The sequence below is a fragment of the Panthera tigris genome, chromosome D3 (assembly GCF_018350195.1).
Source record: "Panthera tigris isolate Pti1 chromosome D3, P.tigris_Pti1_mat1.1, whole genome shotgun sequence".
Taxonomy (NCBI): Eukaryota; Metazoa; Chordata; class Mammalia; order Carnivora; family Felidae; genus Panthera; species Panthera tigris.
The window spans coordinates 8,006,456-8,028,006 of NC_056671.1; the positions used below are offsets into that span (position 1 = coordinate 8,006,456).

Here is a 21,551-nt window from a genome sequence, read left to right on the forward strand (position 1 = left end):
TGCTCATGCTCTCTCTCTTTCTCTCTCTCTAAAAATAAATAAATAAACTTAAAAAAATAACATCAATGACTAGCTAGCATATTTAGACTTATGGCTAAAACTTTATTTAAAAAAAATTGTTTTGATGTTCATTCTTGAGAGAGACAGAGACAGAGAAGGAGAGAGAACACAAGTGGGGGAGAGGCAGAGAGAGAGGGTGACACAGAATCTGAAGCAGCCTCCAGGCTCTGAGCTGTCAGCACAGAGTCCAATGTAGGGCTCGAACCCATGATCTGCGAGATGATGATCTGAGCAGAAGTTGGATGCTTAACCGACTGAGCCACCCAGGTGCCCCTGAAACTTTAAAAAATAATAATAGCCAACATTATTGAGTGCTTACACTGCAACAGGTGGTGAGCAAAGTGCTCTACATACATTTACACTTATAATATTTAAGACTTAAAACAACCCTTGGACACAAAGATACAACTGAGCATTCTAAGAATTGGATAAACTGCCTGAGGCCACTGAGCTAATTAGTGAGTGAGCAGGATTTGACTTCAGGTGATCAGTTTCCAGAGTCTCTTTCCTACTGTACCATGTGCTGGAATAGGCATGCAATGGACCCCAAACCAAGATGAACCCTTTGCCTTTGAGGAGCTTATTTTTTGCTTGGGGAAATAAAATATAGCTCATAAGTTACCATACTCAACAAGCTTGCATAAGACACTTATTCAACCTTGTCAAGAATGGCAGTTATTTAGGGGTGCCTGGGTGGCTCAGTTGGTTAAGCATCTGACTCTTGATTTCGGCTCAGGTCATGATCTCACAGTTTGTGAGTTCGAGCCCCGTGTCATGCTCTTTACCGATAGTGCAGGACTTGCTTGGGATTCTCTCCCTCTCCCATTCTCTCTGTCCCTCCCTTGTTCTTTCTCTCTCTCAAAATTAATAAAATGAACTTAAAAAAAAAGGCAATTATTTGGTTAAAATGGCCAGTCAGTGTTAGCTACCTCCTCTGCTGATTCCAGAAGACTCAGTCTCATGTGACCTTGACAATTAAGAGGAACTAAGGATGTTACAAATGCAAAATCCTCTCTGTGAATCATGTCTGGAAACATAATTTGTAATCCTTCTGGGACTGGAAAAGAGGAAACTGAAAGATCACAGTAAAAGCAAAAAAAGATAGTGATCTCTTCCAAAGAGGGCAGAAATGAGTCAGGGGACACTCGGGATTCCCAGAATGATGACTGCATGGGATTAGAATATGGGTTGAGAAATATATAAGCAGTAGGAAGTGAAAAACCACACCCAGTGCACACGTTTGGCTCATTTGAATAAAAGGGGGGCGGTGGTCCCAGTTTCTTGCAGGCTCTACAAGGCAGGGCTTTATACAGACAGTGACTGCGCAGAAACCATGCCAAGCCTTTTAATTTTTGAGGGCGGCCAGTTGGCCAGGAATTAGGGGTGTTTTAATCACCTCCTTTTCACCCCATTGGTGAGGGAAGGATTCCCATCCTAAGATTATGGAGATGGCCAAATGCATGACACCCATCATTACACAGGTGAAAATGGCAGCAGTTTATTAATCACATAATCAGAGGTCAGAAGGTTGCATTTGGGAACAGAGTGAACAACCAGAGGCAGTGGGAGGCAGTCATGTTTTGCAGTATCATGAGAGTGAGGTGCCCTGTGGCTCCCACAGGAGGATGTGATTGTCTTTTGGATAATTCCATGGGTGGCAGAGAACTCAAACTCTCTATTCAGGGGTCAGCAGAAAGTGCATCTGCTCCATATGCCAGAGAAGGTCATTTGTCTAGGTGACTTCTTCTATGGGAACAGGTTGGGGAGGGGAATTTGCATTTAAGCCACTAGGCCCTCCTGATTTCACCAAATGTCAAGCTGTAATGGTTCGTAGAACTTAGGGAAACCCTTGCTTACATTTACTGGTTTATTATAAAGGATATAATAAAAGATACAGATGAACAACCAAATGAAGAAGTACATAGAGCAAGGTCCTTAAGGGGCCTGAGCACAGATGCTTCTGTCCCTGTGGGGTTGGGGAACACCACCCTTCCAGCATGTAGATGTATTCATCAATCCAGAAGCTCTCCAAATCTCACAATTTAGACAATTTTACGGGGGCTTCGTTACGTAGGCACAATCAATTATTAACTAAATTTCCAACCCCTCTCCATCCTGGAGGATGCAGAGTGGGGCTCAAAGTTCTAAGCTTCCGATCATGGCTTGGTCTCTCTGGTTACCAGCCCCCGTCCTGAAGTTAGGAGCCCACCAAGAGTTGCCTCATCAGAATATAAGACACTCTTAACACCCAGAAAATTCCAAGGGATTTAGGAGCTCTGGGAACAGAGACCAAATATGTATCTTGGTGTCAGGAACTGGGAATAGAGACCGAATATATATCTTACTATGTCATAGTGCTTCAGTGAATATATGTTGAATGAAAGTGTCAATGAGTGACTGTGATTTGGGGATCTTCTGAGAAAAGGAAGTAAAAGGAGCACTACAGTTATCATAAATTATACATTACTTTTTATTATCAAAACTGTCTAGTTAAGACAAGTACATTGCCAAGCTAGAATTAGGAAGTGTTCAAAGACTTGTACCCTCTGAAGAGAGGAATGCAAGTTCATTACCAGTGCTACATGAAATCTGTCAACGTTTACAAAAAAGCATGAACACAGACAGGAAACAGTGACTACCCGGCAATTACCATATAGAATAATGGAAGTAAGTCCAAGGAAACAGTCCCTACAAAGTGTGATTCTCCTTGGGATGCCTTTGCTGATGACATTACTTTATGCAGTAGGCTAAAAACAAGTTACAAATATGGTGCATATTATTGCAGGAAGTGTCAGACATTTCACACACGGTTGGCATAACACATCACCCTCTCACCTAAAGCATCTGTGAGGAAGGTAGAGGAGAATAGTAGGTGGATCCAGTGACTACCTGTCATTCCACATTCTGACTCCATTTGGGATCTCCAGAGGTGATAGAAACCAGGGAGAAGGCACCAGAAACAAAAACAAAAACAAAAAAAAACCCAAAAAAAGTATAAAGGCTCAGAGGTTGTCAGAATGGAGATCTGTAGCTCTTACATACAATTCTAGGAGTAAAAGTTTAAATTCTGAAGAAGTAATGTATCACTCACTTTTCAAAAAGATCTCATATATATAAGAAGTCCTATCTACTACCTCTGAACAGTAGCAAAAATGAAAGTTCAGTCTGGCCTAGCTTATTCCTGAGTTTAAAGCCAGATAAAATCCTGGGTCAAAAAAAAAAAGTGTCTTGTTCATATTTGATTTACATTAATACAGTAGAAAGCATCTGGTTTTTAAAAGTATCTAAATGGCAAATCTTGGAATATGTTCTAAAAAATCACAGATCCTTCATCACTCACAGTGCTGAATAGTGGTCTCTATTTATTCTTTAAAATAGTTGTTTAGAAATAATCAATTCCAGTGCCAAAACCGTGAAAAGGAAATCCTGAAGGCGGATCCTAAAACCTCCTGACTCTCCATTTTCATATTCTTAGCAGTTGACGTATAGAAATGGTAAAGGTTTGGGTGTGAGTTACTTTTTAAGGAGCATCCAAACCTCATCCATTCTAATTGTCTGCAAAGTACAGAACGTTAAAGGCATAAACGTGGCCTTTTCTAGTTTTTAACAGCAGTAGCTACTTCCAGTCATAGAAGTAGGATGTGGATTAGAATGTATTGGGTAGCTCAGCAGTGAGATCGGATGGATTGCAGAGCTGGTCTGGTGGGTTACCTGATTTGGTCTGCAGCCCCCATAGAATTGCTGAACAGACACCTAAGCCCCTAAGGGACTTCTGTGGTGGTCCAGGTATAGGCTGAGCCTCTGTTCCAGTGAGTCAGGCTTGCTCTCTGTCCCAGTCATCTGTTGCTGTGTAACAAACAATCCAAATTTAGTGGCTTAAGACAACAGTTCCGTGGGTGCCTGGGTGGCTCAGTCGGTGAAGCGTCTGACTCGATTCCAGCTCAGGTCGTGATCTCATGGCTCGTTGGACTGAGCCCCCGTCAGGCTCTGTGCTGACAGTGCAGAGCCGGCTTAGGATTCTCTCTCCTTCTCTCTCTGCCTGTCCTCCGCTTGCACGTGCTCACTCTCTCTCTCAAAATAAATAAACGTTAAGACAAAAAGAACAGCAACAATTTTGTTCTGTGGGTTCCCTGGGAAGCGTCTCATGCAATTGCAGTAATCTGTGAGCAGGGTGTGGAATGACCTGAAGGCTTCTCTCCCATGTCTAGTGAGTGGGTTTGGAAGGCCCGAAAGCTGGGGACTGGTCAGGTGTCTCTATTCTCCATGTGGCCACTTGCGCTTCCTCACAATAGGGTGGTCTCAGGATGGACGTTTATACCGGGGCTAGCTTCCTTCACAGCAGATGTGTCAAGGGACAGGAAGCGGAAGCTTCCTGTCAGCCTCAAGACCGAGACCCCAAAGCTGGCACAGCGTTACTTGTAGTACTGGATAAAGCAATCAGAGCTGCCCAGATGCAAGGGGAGGAGACATAACCCTCAGGTTCTGAGGCATCCGCGCCGAAGAATTTGTGGCCACTTTTAATCATCCACATTTTCCAACCAGCACCCAAACGGTTTGTTAGGGTTTGTTTGTAGTTGTCCATTATCCCGCTCTGGCCTCATAAGGAGCTGCTCTGCATTCATGTAGCTCTTTGTGCATGAACAAGAAAGTTCATGTACACTCTCCCAATTTGTCCTCCCAGTATCTCTGTGAGATAGGTTGGGTAATAGGGCAACGAGGAACAGAGGTTAAAGGCCTAGGATCACACAACTTCCCAGTGACAGAACTGAGACATCAATCTGAATTTCTTGACTCGGTCCGTGCTGAGGGGTTCTGGCTTTTGTGCCTATTTGTTCGGTCTGCTCTCTGACACACATAGAGCTGCAGGAGAGGAAAACACATTTCCCTTTGGCTGAAAATTTGGCTACAGATCTTTGCAGGTCAAGCTCAGGTTGCAAACAAAGGTCATGTTCACATGACTGCTCAGCCCCGTGCCTTCAGTAAGGACTCTTGAAGCCACTGTACTGGCCTTCACTCTTGGGAAACTCTCTCCGGATCCTCCAGCGGCAGCAGCTGGGCAGGATGGCAAAGTCAGCGAGGTCCTGGGAGCCGAAGCGCCAGGTGGTGTAGCACCTGTAGGCACAGTGCCGCAGCTGGCTGTTGGCGTTTTCGTCCAGCGCCAGCAAGGGCTCCTGGTAGAGCAGAAGGAACCGCAGGACGCGCCGGGACAAGACGAGCTTCCTGAATGGCTCCGAGGTGGTGATGCAGGCGCCAGCCTTTTTCCGACAGCACAGCTCCTCCAGGCACCTGTGGCTCTCAGGGAGTTGGGACGGGAGGCAGTGTCCACACTGGCACCAGGCAGGGCTGTCGCCGAATCTAGGAGTCACTTCACTTAACAGCTGCATCTCCTCCGGCTGTCCAGGTATAGGGGGTGGGTCACAGAGAGACATGGGCAGCCTGGACAAGTCTGTGAAGTCCGTTGAGGGTCTCTGAAAAAGTCAAGTTTCCAAGCCCATCAGCAATGACAACCCCTAGGTGTCTAGGTTCTTTAATTTTGGTATTAATTTATAAAATTACACCTAATATCCCGTGAATAGTAGCTCTCATTTATCAAATGTATGTATCAAGACTATGCTAGTGTTTTATAAACTCGACTTATTTAGCCTTTGAAGAACCTCATGAGATATGTGTCCTTATCTCCATTTTACAGATTTGGAAAGTGAAATTCAGAATAGCCAGGCCTCAAGGCAGGTATCACCTCTTCAGAGAGACTTTCTTGCCCTGACCACCCCAGTCTAGGGAGTTCCCGCCACCCAGGTCATTTTCTTGGCACATCATGAGATACTGTGTTCTTCATCGTCCTTATCACTGTCTGAAATAATCTTCCTAATTGATATGTTCGCCTGATGATTCTTCTTCCACATGAAAGCGGGGGCCCTGTCTGCTTTGTTACTGCTGTATCCCCAGTGCCTAGGGCGGTACCCAGCACATTGTAGGCAGTAAATGTTTGTTGACTTTGCTCTGCTCTCTCCCTTTCCACCAGGCTCCTTCTTCCGGCAAATCCATTTGTTATCCTCCAAGAAAAGTTGCCATAATTCATATCTGTTCTTTGTAACACAGACCTTCATTCACAGAGTTTGAGTCTGTACCTTTATTTATTTTTAATGTTTGTTTATTTTTGAGAGAGAGAGAGATAGAGTGTGAGTTGGGGAGGGGCAGAGAGAGAAGGAGACACAGAATCTGAAGCAGGCTCCAGGCTCTGAGCTGTCAGCACAGAGCCGGACATGGGGCTTGAACTCACGAGCAGTGAGATCATGACTTGAGCTGAAATCAGATGCCCAACCTACTGAGCCACCCAGGTGCCCCTGAGTACATTCCTTTAAATTAAGTAGTTCTTATACATGAGCGCGTACAGCAGCACTATTTACAATAGCCAAAGGGTAAAAACAACCCAAATGTCTGCCGACGGATGAATGGATAAAAATATGTTATGTCCAAAGACTTGTACTTTCAGAGATCATTTCTATAGTTTGTTAAAAATATGTTATATCCATGCAGTGGAGTATTATTCATCTAAAAGAAAAATAGCAATGTACTGACACCTGCTACAACATGGATGAACCTTGAAAACATTATGAAAAGTGAAAGAAGTCAGACACAAAAATCATACAAATTTTGTATGATTCTGTTTATATGAAATGTCCCAGATAGGTGCATCCATGCTGACAGAAAGCAGATGGATGATTGCCAGGAAAAAAATTATTTCCAGGGACCAGGGGGATGTGGGTATGAGGAGTAACTGCTGAGTGAATACAGGGTTTCCTTGTGGGTTGATGAAAATGTTCTGGAACTAGATAGTGCAATGGTTGCACAGCATTGTGGAAAAACTTTTGAATTTTGAATTTTAAATGTCACTGAATTGTACACTTTACAATGGTTAAAATGGTAAATTTTATGTTGTGTGTATTCCTCCCTGCCCCAAGTTCACATTACACCCAAATCCAGCAAGGACATTTCAAGAATGGAAAAATTTTGGCCAGCCTCTCTCAATAAGAGATATAAAATCTTAAGTATTTGTGAATCAAATCCAGCAATAAATACAAAGAATAATACATTACATTCAAGTTGATTTTATTGCAGGAATACAAGGTTGGCTTAATATTTGGAAATCAATTTGTGTAATTCACCACATAACAGAAAAAGGAAAGCTCATTGATCATTTTTTTAAAAAGCAGAAAAAAGCATTATTTTAAAATTCAGTATCCATTTATGATAAAAATTCTTAGCAAGCTGAGAACAGAGGGGCTTCCTTCCTTTCTTCCTTCTTTCCTTTCTTCCTTTCTTTCTTTAATATTTTATTTTTGAGAGAGCATAAACTGAGGAGGGGCAGAGAGAGAGAGGGACAGAGGATCTGAAATGGGCTCTGCACTGACAGCAGCGAGCCAGATGTGGGGCTCGAACTCACGAACTGTGAGATCATGACCTGAGCTGAAGTTGGACACTCACCTAATTGAGCCACCCAGGTGCCCCCAGAGGGGACTTTTCTTAATCTAATAAAGCATTCATTAAAACCCTACAGCAGGGGTGCCCAGGTGGCTTGGTCAGTTAAGTGTCTGTCTCTTGATTTCAGCTCGTGTCTTGATTTCAAGGTTCATGAGTTTGAGCTCCATATCGGGCTCTGTGCTAGCAGTGTGGAGCCTGCTTGGGATTCTCATTCTCTCCCTCTTTCTCTGCCTCTCCCCCACTTGCTTGCGTTCTCGCTCTCTATCTCAAAAATAAATAAATAAATTTAAAAAAAAAAAACCTACAGCAAATACTATAGTAAAATATAGAAAGTTTTCTTCCTGAGGTAGGGAAGGAGACAAAGAGGCTTGCTATTACAGCTTCTGATCAGTATTGTACCAGAGGTCCTAGCAGGTGTAATAAACACCAGGAGCTGGAAGAGGCAAAGAAGGATCCTCTAGAGCCTTCAGGCGGAGCCCTACCAATGTTTTGATTTCAGACTTACAGCCTCCAGAATTGTGAGAAAATGAATTTCTGTTGTTTTAAGCTACTTAATTTTGTGGTGACTTATTATGGCAGCTATAGAAATAATACAGTTAGTGAAGCTATCCGGCAATCAGAGCTGCTGAGGAGAGTGGGAATTAAAGCACTTCCTTTAGGAGTGGCTGGGTGGCTGAGATGGTTAGGTGACCTACTCTTGATTTTAGCTCAGGTCATGATTTCATGGTTCATGAGATCGAGCCCTGCATGGGGCTCTGTGCTGACAGCTAGGAGCCTGTTTGGGATTCTCTCTCTCTCCCGATCTCTCTGCCCCTTCCCTTCTCAAAAACAAACAAAAAACAAACCACCCCCTTTAGAGAATGGTTTGGTAGTATCATATGCCTGTCTTCTGATCCAGCAGGTCCAGTTGTAGGTACTATATGTTTACCATGGCAGAATTTTTGGCATGAGCTCCAAACTGGAAACTACCCAAATGTCCATCAACTATAGAAGGGATAAATAAATTGGATGTTTATAAAATGGAAATGATACACAATGAGAATGAACTATTGCTATATTCAGTGTTATGGATGACTCACAAAAATAATGTTGAATGAAAGAAGCCAGGGGCGCCTGGGTGGCTCAGTCGGTTAAGCCTCTGACTTCGGCTCAGGTCACGATCTCACGGTCCGTGAGTTCGAGCCCCGCGTCGGGCTCTGGGCTGATGGCTCGGAGCCTGGAGCCTGCTTCCGATTCTGTGTCTCCCTCTCTCTCTGCCCCTCCCCCGTTCATGCTCTGTCTCTTTCTGTCTCAAAAATAAATAAACGTTAAAAAAAAAATTAAAAAAAAAAAAAAGAAAGAAGCCAGACACTCCACAGAGTATATACTAAATACACATAGGATTCAAATTTTATAAAATTATGGAAGAGATAAAACTAATCTTTGGGTGCAGGATAGTGATGACTTTTAAGAGAAGGTAGTGTGATTGGGTGGACGCATGAAAAGTGTTTCTGCTAATAATATTCTGAGTGCTGGTTACATGTACTTAACTGTGTTAGAATTCATCAATTGTGACTCACCCAAATTGATAGATATATCTATATTTAATAATAAATTTTCTTTAAAAAAAAAGACTAAATGTTTTAACTTACTGGGACTTTTTCACCTTTGACACCTTGCAGACTTCTCCCAAGTAGCCTCTGGTCCACCATTCTAATGTGGGCTTCATCCACAAAGGACACATATTTTAACGTCTAGGAAAAAAGGGTTAAAATTTTTACCCATTTTTGTACAGAATTATCAACAATCACACACCTGAAACATATCTAAAGGCAAATGTTATTCCTATTTACCCAACAACATACTGTAGAGAAGCTGACCAAAAACTCTTGCTAGCCAAGAATGATGTCTGAGTCTAAAGGTAAATTAGCTGTGGAGCCCTGTGCACGTAATATGCCGGCTTGGAGTCTCCTCGGTTTACCGCCTGCTATTTTTAAGTCTCCCACGTGCGATGTAAAAGTCCTTTGTTGTGTTCCCTCAATTTCAGTTACTCTAGATGGAATATCTCCAGAAAACTGTACTATTGCAACTTAAGCTGTTTATTATTTTTGTCGAGTTTAATCCCATCTTGGGCCGTGAAATGGTAATTGTTTTCAGTTTCAAAATGAATTTTTATTTCAAATTGTATAATACATGTACAGTGGCCAATGAATTGTGCATTCAGCTGCTGGGAAAGAACAATAATATTCTTGGATGAGGGAAAGACAAAGAAACCTTGTTTGTTGTTTTAGGTACTGGAGATCTCTCCTTGATGGGGGGAAATCATGGAACCAAGTGTAGGGGACTTGCTTACTAAAACCCAAATTAAATAAGTTGAAACAATGCAGATGAGCTGAAATTCCCTTTGACAAGTCCCCCATTCTAGGCTCCTCTGCAGAAGGAATCACTGTTGTCACTTTTGTGTGTGTCCGGTAACTTTTAGTGTACATGTTACCCTCCCTATACACAAATGTGTGTGTATAATAAATGTGGAAAATATAGAGAATACATATATATAGAATATATGTGTGTATTTGTGTGTATATGTGTACACATATAATATACATGTAGAAAACACATAAAGTAAGTATATGTCTGTAGTTGTGTTTTAGCCTACATATCATGCCATATATGTTGTCCTGTAGTTTGCTGTTTTGCTTTCAACAACGCATTCTGGATGTTTGTTCATGCCGGTACTTATGACACAGTGGTCCTGAAGATGCATTCTGGATTCTGAAACCAGCCTGCCTAAAGCTGGAATTTCAGCTCTGCCACTGAGTAGCTGTATGGCTTTGGGCAAATTACTTAACCCTCCTGCACCTCAACTTCCTCATCTTTAGAGATGACAGTAGCATCTATTTATAGGGTTGTTGTGAAGATTCAGTGAATTAATAGATATGAAGCGCTTTGAAGTGCTGTAAAATGTTTGCTCTTATTGTTATCCACCTCATTCTTTTAAACTGGTGCCTGGCACTCCTTGCTATGGACCAGTCATAGTTTCTTTCACCATCTGCCTGTTGGACACTTGGGTAGATGCTCTTTCTTCACTGTTACAGACAGTGCTGCAATGGATCAAGTGTACATGGTACCGCTTGGGCACTCACGTGAGTGCTTCTCAAGGGCAGGTATGGAGAAGTGGAAATGCCAGGCTGTGAAGTATGTCCCACTTAAATGTTACTAGATACTGCCAAATTGTTCTCCAAAGTCATTTTACTATTTTTTTTTTTTTTGCTGAACTAAATTAATAACTCTGATGAAATTGACAAGTCCTAGAACATAAAAATTTGTTCTCCCTCTATCTTGCCTCTTTATTTTTATTTCTATTCTTCCCTAAGGCCAAAAAGGATTCATCTGAGAGTGGTGGATCAGGGTAGAGTGCAGACACTTGTCCACCATGGGATTACACTTGTGATTTTGGCCTTATTTTTGCACGGTTCTCAGTGATCTGATGGACTTTCTGGGTGTTTTGGCACCTCCTGACGTGACGCGCCTTACCGCCTTGGGCTCCACGATGGTCTCACACTTCTTCCTGTAGTAGTATTCATTGACTGCACAGCATTCACAGCACTTGAAACATGGATAAATGTGGGATCGGCAGCATTTACTCGAGTAAGTGTTGATGAGAAAGTCAATGAACAGAGTGGCCTGGGAAAAAACCCAGACCAGGGCCATGTTAGTGAGATTTCTTTTTGCCAAATCACTTTCCTAAAGCACGGGAAAGAATCCCTTACCAAACCAAAGTAGGAGAGGGTTGAGCCAATGTACACGACCAGCTGGATAATGTCAAATTTCCCTCCCTGAAAACAGAATGGAAAAGGTTACTTCATTGACATTCAGAGCAGTGCTCTTTTGCTCTAACATGTAATTGTTAGCTCCAGCAGAGGAGGGAGTCTGTGACCGTGACTTCCATAGATGAGTCCAAGTTGTTCACGGTAACAGAGGCCACAGAGACTGAAAATAGGATACCCATTTGTTCTGCTTCTGCCTTCTGGGATGTGCTCAAAAACATGAGTGTTTTAAACAAAGAAGCACTGGAGTCCGCACACCAAGAGGAGAACCATTAAAGGTTTGTTGTTTTTCCATACAAGGTGAGAGTTTCAGACAAGTTTGCCCTAAAAGTGGTTTACGATTACTTTGGAAGCAGAGGGGAAGAATGTCTGCATGGTCTTCCCTTAGGGGCCCTTGTGGTTTTCATTCTCGGTGGTCTTTCTGTCCTCTCAGTTTCTATCTCACTGACTCTTGTGCTGCTTAGCACTATATGACATAAATAATATACTGTTGGAGAAGGCATTGTGAGCATCTATGGATTTTGCATGCCCAGCATCCCCTTCCTCCTTATTCTGGAGATAGCATCCCAGTTTCCCTTTGGAGAACCGTCTCTGTCCATACTTGGTCCATGTAGTTTGCAGGCAAGGAGCTGGTTCAAGGCAAGTCCAAGATCAGCCATTGAGAGTATGGTATGATCCAAACATAGTGATTATTTCAGCAGTGGGCATGGGGCTCATATTGGGCCAGTCAGAGCCAATGGCACCTGCCTGAGGCCTTTGATGAAACATTTAGCAAAGACACGTTCTCTTTGTATTGAGATTGCTAACCTGGCAAGATACAAGGAGCTGCCTGAAACCACTGTGTAGAAATGGACAGCTGAGGATGATGCCAAAACAGAGGAGAACATATGTAAGAAATGGAGGGAGGCATATTCCTAATGATGTTATTCGAACATCTGGATCCAGCCATGCCTGAATCCTGAAAACTGCCCCTGAGTTTTTTAACTATGTGAAATTAAAAAAAAATTTTCCCCTAAGCCAGTTTGAGTTGGCTCAAAGTTGCAAAGGGATTTCTTTCTCTTTCTCTTTTTCTAAGCATCAGAGTATTTTTTTTTTAATGTTTATTTATTTTTGAGAGAGAGAGAGTGAGTGAGAGAGACAGAGCACAAGTGGGGAAGGAGCAGAGAGAGAGAGGGAGACACAGAATCTGAAGCAGACTCCAGGCTCTGAGCCGTCAGCACAAAACCCGACATGGGCTTGAACTCACAAACTGTGAGATCATGACCTGAGCCGAAGTCGGATGCTTAACCGACTGAGCCACCCAGGCACCCCTAAGCATCAGAGTGTTTTTTAAATTGAATATTAAAAATTTTTTTCCAGTCCCTTTCTTATACTCATCAGATGACTTCATCGTGGACAGGACCCCAAGGACACTTCTTCCCCCTGTTATCCCACATGCTAATGCACAGTGCCAGCTCATGACTATGGTGGCAACATTCACCCCTTCAGGCACTACAACAATAATTAGGATGCAGTCACGGGAATGGAGGTGCCAGTGGCTGGGAGCAGAGACTTACGGTGCCAAAAACCAGGATGTCAAAACGGATCCCAAAGACTTTTATCAGAGTCCGTTTTTCAACGTTGTTTTCCTTATAGTACTTGGCATATCTGTAGGAGGAGAAGGAACCATGTTTATAAAGCTCTATCTGAACGTGCTGGTATTTCATGAAAGGAAAACCCCAAACAGGAGCTGGGCTAGTTTTTCTTGTTCATCCTGTAGCTCTGCTGCAGTGGACAGAGTGAAAAACATAATCTAAACCCACAAATTACTCTTTTGAAACTGAAGATCATTTCCGTACAACACCTCTTCTTCCACAATCACAGAGCTATGGAAAATCTGCTTTTCATTTAAGATTAAAATGAACAATTTTTAACCAATACAGGGTTCACAATGAGCAGAGAAATCTTTAAAAATAGCTTCAAGCAAATCTGATTATTTCTTAAGAGGTTTTGGCTTCTAGAACAAAGTGGGGTGGAGGGATCTTAGATACTAATTGCTGCACTTGGGATACGTGTCCCTCAGCAATCTGTTCTAATTGTATTTTCTTAGGTTCTGTATTTGTCTATTTGCATCTGTTATCACAGGGCCAAACTAACAGCCCAAATTGTTTATATCTTCCCTGTGATTCAGCTTTTGTGGAGTGAGTGAAAACCATGTTAGGAGCCCTCTGACCAATCCTGAATCCATATCCCCAACCACCCCCTCAAGCCCCGGCCAATATTTCCCCGGTGCCAGGTCACCCAGGGCCAGGTACCAGACAGTTGGAGACTGCACCTGTAGCCCAGAGCCTGCCCACATTACTCAGGCCAGACAAATCCTAAGCTGTTTCCGCTGCCCTGTCTTGCCTGTCCCATGGAAAACACAGGAAAGGTTCTGGGCCACCTCCCAACAAATCCGGTCCTTCCCCTGTGGGCTTGTGTGGCCTGTTGTGCCCCTCCTCATGGGAAATGTAAGTAATAAAGTTCTTCCAGTGACAGTGACCTCTCCATGTCATTACTCAGCCACCTTTATGAATTAAGACCTGGGCACAAATCACAATCGGCCCAAATACACAGCTCTCCCCAGTGTTGCAGTCAGGAAAAGTGGAATGTTTTGTTTTCATGGATAATTAGGAAGGCTTAAACCACATGCCTCACAAAACTTTTTAAATCTGTCCCTCCCTCTTACCACCTTTTGGTGGTGGTTTTTAGGTAAGGTATTTTCTTTCTGAGTTATTAGTTGACCATCTATTTACAGGTGCAGAGAGAATACACCCAGAATACAGATGCTCTGCCAGAATATACTATGGAGCATTTGAAACTCGAATTTCTTTTAACTCTCAAAATGTGATGTTGAGATCGGGTAGGTATTCCCAGGTGCTTCAGCACCTATTTTTGGGCAGAGGGGTTTTGATTTCTTTGCTTCTTATTGTTCTCATTCCATGATTGTTGTTTCTTTTGCTGCTCTACTGAGTGATTTATTTTTTTAATACACAAAGCAAAAGGGTCTTGGTACAGTGGTTCTTGAACTCAGGATAAGAATCACATGGGAAGTGTGTTCAAAGGTAGATTCCTGGGCCTCACCCTCCAGGGGATGGTTTTAGAAGGTCTGAGATGTTCTTAGAAAGGTACCAGGTGGGTCTGGTACATGTGGTCAGTGGTCCATGCTCTGAGTGGGATGTTTTTTGCACACTGTAATGGTTTGAATAATGGCCTCCCAAAAAGGTAGGTCCAAGTGCCTAATCCCTGTACCTGTGAATGTGACCTTATTTGAAAATAAGGCCTTTGCAGATGTGATTAAGGATCTCAAGATGAGATCATCCTGGATTTAGGGTGGGTCCAATGACCGGTGTCTTTATAAGAGAAAGGAGAGGAGAGTTGAAACAGAAACACAGAGGAGAAGCCCATGTAAAGAAGGAGGATCATCACTGGAATGATGTGGCCTTAAATCAAGGAACACCCAGAGTCACCGGGAGCTGGAAGAGGCAAGGAAGGATCCTTCCCTAGAGACTTCAGAGAGTGTGTCCCTGCTGACTCCTTGATTTTAGATTTCTGGCCTCCAGAGCTGAGAGAATACCCTCCTGTTGTTTTAAGCCACCAAGTTTGTGGTCATTTGTCACAGCAGGCACAGGAAACTAACACATGGATGTACCCATTCTGAACCAGAAAGGAGCATTGGGCATATGGTGTGGGTCTGCCCTACTTTATACTTGCTGTAAATAAACTGAATCACATGTTCACTGAATAAGGACCATTTGCCATGGATCTTTTGATAAAGGACAAAATTCTGTAATATGATCAACTTCTTCAACTTCTATGTTTTTGGAAGTTATATATATTTTTTCATATACCTCACTTAACCTGTAATTCCCTTCTCTTTTGTGTGGCTATTTGAAAGTAGCCTGTCCAGTTTTCCATCAGGACTCGACTATTCTTAGCCAAAGATTTCTTTTGGTGCTCATTCCAGACAACATGGCCATCATTTTGTTCTAAAAGAATATTAACTTCATAACCACCTCAGTTCTTCAGAAAGCTCAGATCTCTCCAGGAGCTGATGTTCTCAGGCTTAGCTCAGCAATTCAAAGGGCATTTGCCAACATCTGTTTGGGACTTTGCCCTACATGCTTCTGCAGACTGCTAAAAAAAACAAAAACAAAAAACAAACAAACAAAAACCCAAAAAACAAAAAACAGCCTGAGACCCTGCAAAGACAATCAAGGGACCACTGATCCAATTGTCTCTTCTGCTAATGGCCTTAAGTCTGTTCAGGAGAGCAGCAGGGGATATCAAAACATTATCTGAACTAGGAGCTGCTTTCAGGGCCCTGGATGAAACTCCACTGACCCAGATGAGGCAAAAAGCATCCTGTGTCTTGATCTCAGATGGCCTTTAGTCAAGGGTCTCAAACTCATATGCCTACAGGGGCCAGGCAGATGACAGAAGTGAGTGATGCAGGCCAGGTAAAAGGGAATAAGGAGTGGTGGGGACAATGGCAAACCAAAAAAACATACGCCCTTTCCAAAGGGAACCACAGATACCTCCAGCTGAGTCCTGCTGTGTGGGATATGAACCCACAGCTGTCAAATGGTTCAGTTTTTTTTTCACCCCTAAATAGTTAAATTTGTCAAGAAAAGTAGGAAGTCCAGAATTTTATGTAGAATGCCTCAACTTTCAAAACATCGTGTAGGCAAAAAAACCAAGTAAACAAAAATGAACTCAAACTTCAATGTGCACATGAATCTTCTGGGAATCTTGTTAAAATGCAGATTTTGAGGGGCACCTGGTGGCTCAATCTAATAAGCATCCAACTTCAGTTAAGGTCATGATCTCACAGTTTGTGAGTTTGAGCCCCATATCAGGCTCTCTAAGATCCACTGTATCTCCCACCCCCACCCCTTCCCTGCTTATTCTATCTCTCTCTCTGACTCAAAATAAATAGACAAACTAAAAAAAATAAAATGCAGTTCCTATACACCAACAATGAAGCAACAGAAAGGGAAATCAAGGAATGGATCCCATTTACAATAGCACCAAAACCCATAAAATACCTAGGAATAAATCTAACAAAAGAGGTGAAAAATCTATACACTGAAAGCTAAAGAAAGCTTATGAAAGAAATTGAAGAAGGCACACAAAAAAATGGAAAAAATATTCCTTGCTCTTAGATAAGAAGAACAAATATTGTTAAAATGTCAATACTACCCAAAGCAATCTACATATTCAATGCAATCCGTATCAAAATAACACCAGCATTCTTCACAGAGCTAGAACAAACAATCCTAAAATTGGTATGGAACCAGAAAAGACCCTGAATAGCCAAAGAAATCTTGAAAAAGAAAACCAAAGCAGGAGGCATCACAATCCTGGACTTCAAGCTGTATTACAAAACTGTAATCATCAAGACAGTATGGTACTGGCACAAACACAGACACTCAGAATAGAGAACCCAGAAATGGACCCACAAACATATGACCAACTAATCTTTGACAAAGCAGGAAAGAATATTCAGTGGAATAAAGACAGTCTCTTCAGCAAGTGGTGCTGGGAAAACTGGACAGCAACATGCAGAAAAAAGTACCTGGACCACTTTCTTACACCTACACAAAAATAAACTCAAAATGGATGAAAGACCTAAATGTAAGACAGGAAGCCATCAAAATCCTCAAGGAGAAAGAAGGAAAAACCTTTTTGACCTTGGCTGCAGCAACTTCTTACTCAACACATCTCCGGAGGCAAGGGAAACAAAAGCAAAAATGAACTATTGGGACCTCATCAAAATAAAAAGCTTCTGCACAGCGAAGGAAGCAATCAGCAAAACTAAAAGGCAACCAATGGAAGGGGAGAAGATATTTGAAAATGACATATCAGATAAAGGGTTAGTATCCAAATCTATAAAGAACTTATCAAACTCACCCAAAAAACAAATCCAGTGAAGAAATGGGCAAAAGACATGGATAGACACTTCTCCAAAGAAGACATCCAGATGGCCAACTGACACATGAAAAAATGCTCAACATCACTCATCATCAGGGAAATACAGATCAAAACCACAATGAGATACTACCTCACAGCTGTCAGAATGGCTAACATTAACAACTTGGTGTGGATGTGGAGAAAGAGGATCTCTTTTGCACTGTGGGTAGGAATGCAAACTGGTGTAGCCACTCTGGAAAACAGTATGGAGGTTTCAAAAAAATTAAAAATAGGACTACCCTAGGACCCAGCAATTGCACTACTAGGTATTTATCCAAGGGATACAGGTGTGCTGTTTTGAAGAGGCACATGCACCCCCATGTTTATAGCAGCACTATCAACAATAGCCCAAGTATGGAAAGAGCCCAAATATCCATCAATGGATGAATGGATAAAGAAGATGTGGTATATACATACAATGGAGTATTACTCAGCAATCAAAAAGAATGAAACCTTGCCATTTGCAACTACATGGATGAAACTAGAGGGTATTATGCTAAGCGAAATTAGTCGGTCAGAGAAAGACAAGTATCATATGACTTCACTCATATGAGGACTTTAAGATACAAAACAGATGAATATAAGGGAAGGGAAGCAAACATAATAATATAAAAACAGGGAGGGGGACAAAACATAAGAGACTCTTAAATATGGAGAACAAACAGAGGGTTGCTGGAGGGTTGTGGGAGGGGCAATTGGCTAAATGGGTAAGGGGCATTAAGAAATCTACTGAAATCATTGTTGCACCATATGCTAACTAGCTTGTATATAAATTAAAAAAATAAACTAAACAAAAATTATTTTAAAAAAGAAAAAAAAGAAATAAATAAACATTAAAACAAAACAAAACAAAACAAAACAAAATAATTGCAGATTTTAATCCAGTAAATCAAACATAGGGCCTGAGATTCTGCATTACATTGGGCTCCCAGGTGAGGCCCGTGCTGCTGCTGGTCCCAGGACCACACTTTGAGTACCAAGGTTCTAGATCAGTGGTTCTCACACTTGAGAGGCTCTTACCTAGAGGGCTTGTGAAGACAATCCCCAGGGTGTCTGATTTAGTAGGTACAGGGCCGGGCCTGAGAATTTGCATCTGACAAGTTCCCAAGTGATGCTGATGCTGGGAATCACACTGTGAGAACAGCTGGTCTGGACCATTAATACCAAAGGTATTCAGAGAGGCTACACATTTTTGCAAGATGATTCCACTAACATGGGCTCCTGTCTGTGCAGTTGCTCTTCTTAACTAGGAAAGCACAGTCCTTAGGAAAACTCATGGTATCTGTAGGGGTCCCACCCTGAACTTGGAGAGGCTTTCTCTGGTCACTCCCCACCCCTCTCTGCCCCAACCCTACATCACAGTATCTTGTTTGATTTTCTTCAGAGCATTTATCATCATCTGAAATGGTCTTGTTGGAGTTGTTTTTTTGCTCTATTGAGGTATAATTTATGTATAATAAAGTACACAAGTCCTAAGCGTTGAGTTCGATGAGTTTTGACAAATGAATACACTGTATAGCATATACCCCTATCAAGATCTAGAACATTCCACTACTCCAGAAAACTCTCTTGTGCTCCTTTCCAATCAGTTCCTATTTTGCCTTTTCCCATCCCCCAATCCCCAGGCCAGCACCCACCATTGTCTTTTATCATCACGGAAAACTTTTGCCTATTCTTGTACTTCATATAAATGGCATCATGTAGTATGACTTGTTTCTATCTGACTCCTTTCCCTCAATGTAATGTTGGTGGGACTCCTCTATGCCATTGCATGTACGAGCAGTGTGTTCCTTCTTTATTTATACTAGCTAGTACTTTATTGTATAAATATATCACTATTTCTCCAGGCACCTGTTGCTGGACATTTGGGTTGTTTCTGGGTTTTGGTCCTTACAACTAAGCCTGTTGTGAACATTCATGTACAGATCTTTGTGTGTACCTAGGTTTTGTTTCTTTACCTGAGGGTGGGATTTCTGGATTATAGGATAGATGTGTGTTTAACTTTCTAGGAACTTTCCCAGTAGTTCTGTAATGTGGTTGTACCATCTTATACTCCTACCAGGGAAATAGGAGAGTCCCAGTTGCTGCTTCTCCTTGCCAACATTTGGAATTGCCAGGCTTTTAAAATTTTTTACCTATTCTGGGGTGTGTGTATGTGTATCTCATTGTGGCTTAAATTTGTTTTTCTGATGACGAATGATGTTGCCTTGTTGGATTTTCTTACTTATATTTTTGTCTTATGTATTATAATATACTTATATTCATCCCCTACTAGGATATAGGCTAAGTAGTAACTTTGTCTGTTTTGTTTACCAATATAAACCCACTGTCACAACAATATGTTTTCTTCAATATATATTTGATGAGTAAATAAATGAGGAATGCCAATATCAATTTCCTACGGGCTCCATAAGCAAAATGATGGCTAGCCCCCATTCTAGGGATGTAATTGGCAACTCTTTTTGAAAAGGGAACAGCATAAGCCTACTTTGTGTCTGGAACCAGGGCCCAAAATGATCAACTATAATTATAGTTGCCAAAACCTGTCTGGCACCCAGAAGCAATGAGAGGTCATGGAGCCTCAAACTTAAAGGCCAAGTTAGTGCTGAGACAGAATTGTAGGAACAGGCTGAAAAAATAATCCAGACATAGGAGGTAACATGGAAACTTAGGTTAGGATGGCACAGGATCACCACTGGGGAAAAGTCAGGGGCAGAGGAATGAACTGTGCAGAGGGTCAAAACAAGAGTAAGTCAGCACCAAACCAGCACCAGCCTGTTTAAATGGTGAAGAGGAACCAGGATTCTATTCAATTCTTACAGGGTTGAAGTCCAGAAGCAAGAAGCATCAAAGAACCTTAAAAGTCAGACAAGACTGCCGGTGTGGATGCATTGTGGCCTCAGGAGTCTTTAAGATGTTCTAGTACAGTAAGCCTACCACCTCCCATACAGAAAGAAATATAAGATTTTATATATATATATATATATATATATATATACATAATATAAGATTATATAAGAAATATAAGATTATATATATATATTTAATATACCTATTAAAGTCATATCAATATATTACTGAGCTCAAAACAAGAACAGATATTTTTTAGGTGCTAGAGATGAGTGATGGGGGGAACTGGGGCCATGTGTCTGTGCCATAGGGGTACCCCAGCCAGATCTGTATCTAGGAGCTAGAGTCTTACACTTATGGGGAAGGGAGCCGAAGCTGCAGAAGCCCTACATAGCAAGGGAGCAGGGATGGGATACTTTTGGCGGAGTGAAGACGTCCAATGCCCAGAAATTAACCCCCAAACTGGTTAACAGATAGATGTCACACAGTCCTGGCAGATTACAAAATTACATAATCCCCACTGAGGAATATTCACATCCCACAGTACACACAGAACTTTGCACAAGGTCTTTCCTGCTGAAACCCACCAACAAATACTCCAACACTTCGGAAGAAGAAATCCCACTCTAGTTACTACAGATAAGGGTCAACTTGAAAGAGGTTATACAGTAGAACAGACAGAGAAGAGGATCCATAAGGTAAGAATGGACCTCACCGAAACAATAATAGATGGCTTTGAGAAGGAACCAAATATAAAACCGAGAAATGAAAAAGAGTCCTAGAAAAAAGTTTTTACAACGTATGGTAAAATGTTAATAACCTTTGATCCAATAACTCTACTTCTAGAAATTTATCCTAAGGAAACACTCTGGAATTCAAAGATTTATGTACACAAATTTGCAGCATAGAATTATTTGTCATAGAAAAACTGGAAGTGCCTCAAATGTCCAGTAATGGAGGCACGGGTGAGAAAAGCATGAGATGGAAGGGAAAGCGCATGGGTTTGAGAGTCAGAGTGACCTAGGTTAGTTAGTATTATGGAGCTACTGTTAGCTGTGGGTCCTGGGAAAATCATTTCACCTTTCTCAGCTCTACCTGGGAACACTAATATCCCCTTTTCAGGGTTGACGTGAGGTAGAGGGTGATGATGTCCAAGGCCTGGTATATAGAAGACCCTCCCTAAGTTGTGGCTGTTGATATCATTACGCTCCCACCATTGGCATCATTAATGTGATGGTCACAACGAATTCTGAGTGACCCAGGATATGGCAAAACAAACGCACAAACACAGAATGGCAGGTTATAAGCATGATACGATCTCCTAGCAGCCACATAAAAGAGTCAGTTAGAGGAAGGAACACT

At 41.9% G+C, this 21,551-nt stretch overlaps 2 protein-coding genes across 10 annotated transcripts in view; one reads left to right on the top strand and one right to left on the bottom strand.

The window, feature by feature from the left end:
- Positions 1 to 21,551, top strand: part of IFT81 (intraflagellar transport 81) — a 191,445-nt gene that overhangs the window by 20,499 nt on the left and 149,395 nt on the right. For all 6 annotated transcript variants that reach the window (XM_042962874.1, XM_042962876.1, XM_042962879.1 and 3 more), the window contains exon 3: positions 20,162 to 20,266. The gene's annotated coding sequence lies outside the window, so the exon portion shown is untranslated. The remainder of the gene's footprint in view (positions 1 to 20,161; positions 20,267 to 21,551) is intronic.
- P2RX7 (purinergic receptor P2X 7) overlaps positions 1 to 21,551 on the bottom strand; it is a 57,552-nt gene that overhangs the window by 7,348 nt on the left and 28,653 nt on the right. For 2 of the 4 annotated variants that reach the window (XM_042962892.1, XM_042962891.1), the window contains exons 9-12: positions 12,905 to 12,995; positions 11,292 to 11,357; positions 11,056 to 11,205; positions 9,174 to 9,275 (exon numbers count right to left, since the gene is read on the bottom strand). In XM_042962892.1, coding sequence (XP_042818826.1) covers positions 9,174 to 9,275; positions 11,056 to 11,205; positions 11,292 to 11,357; positions 12,905 to 12,995 — 409 coding nt within the window. Of the gene's footprint in view, positions 1 to 3,743; positions 3,907 to 4,763; positions 5,529 to 9,173; positions 9,276 to 11,055; positions 11,206 to 11,291; positions 11,358 to 12,904; positions 12,996 to 21,551 lie in introns of those variants that run through there. The other 2 variants (XM_042962890.1, XM_007079584.3) reach the window with 2 other exon arrangements.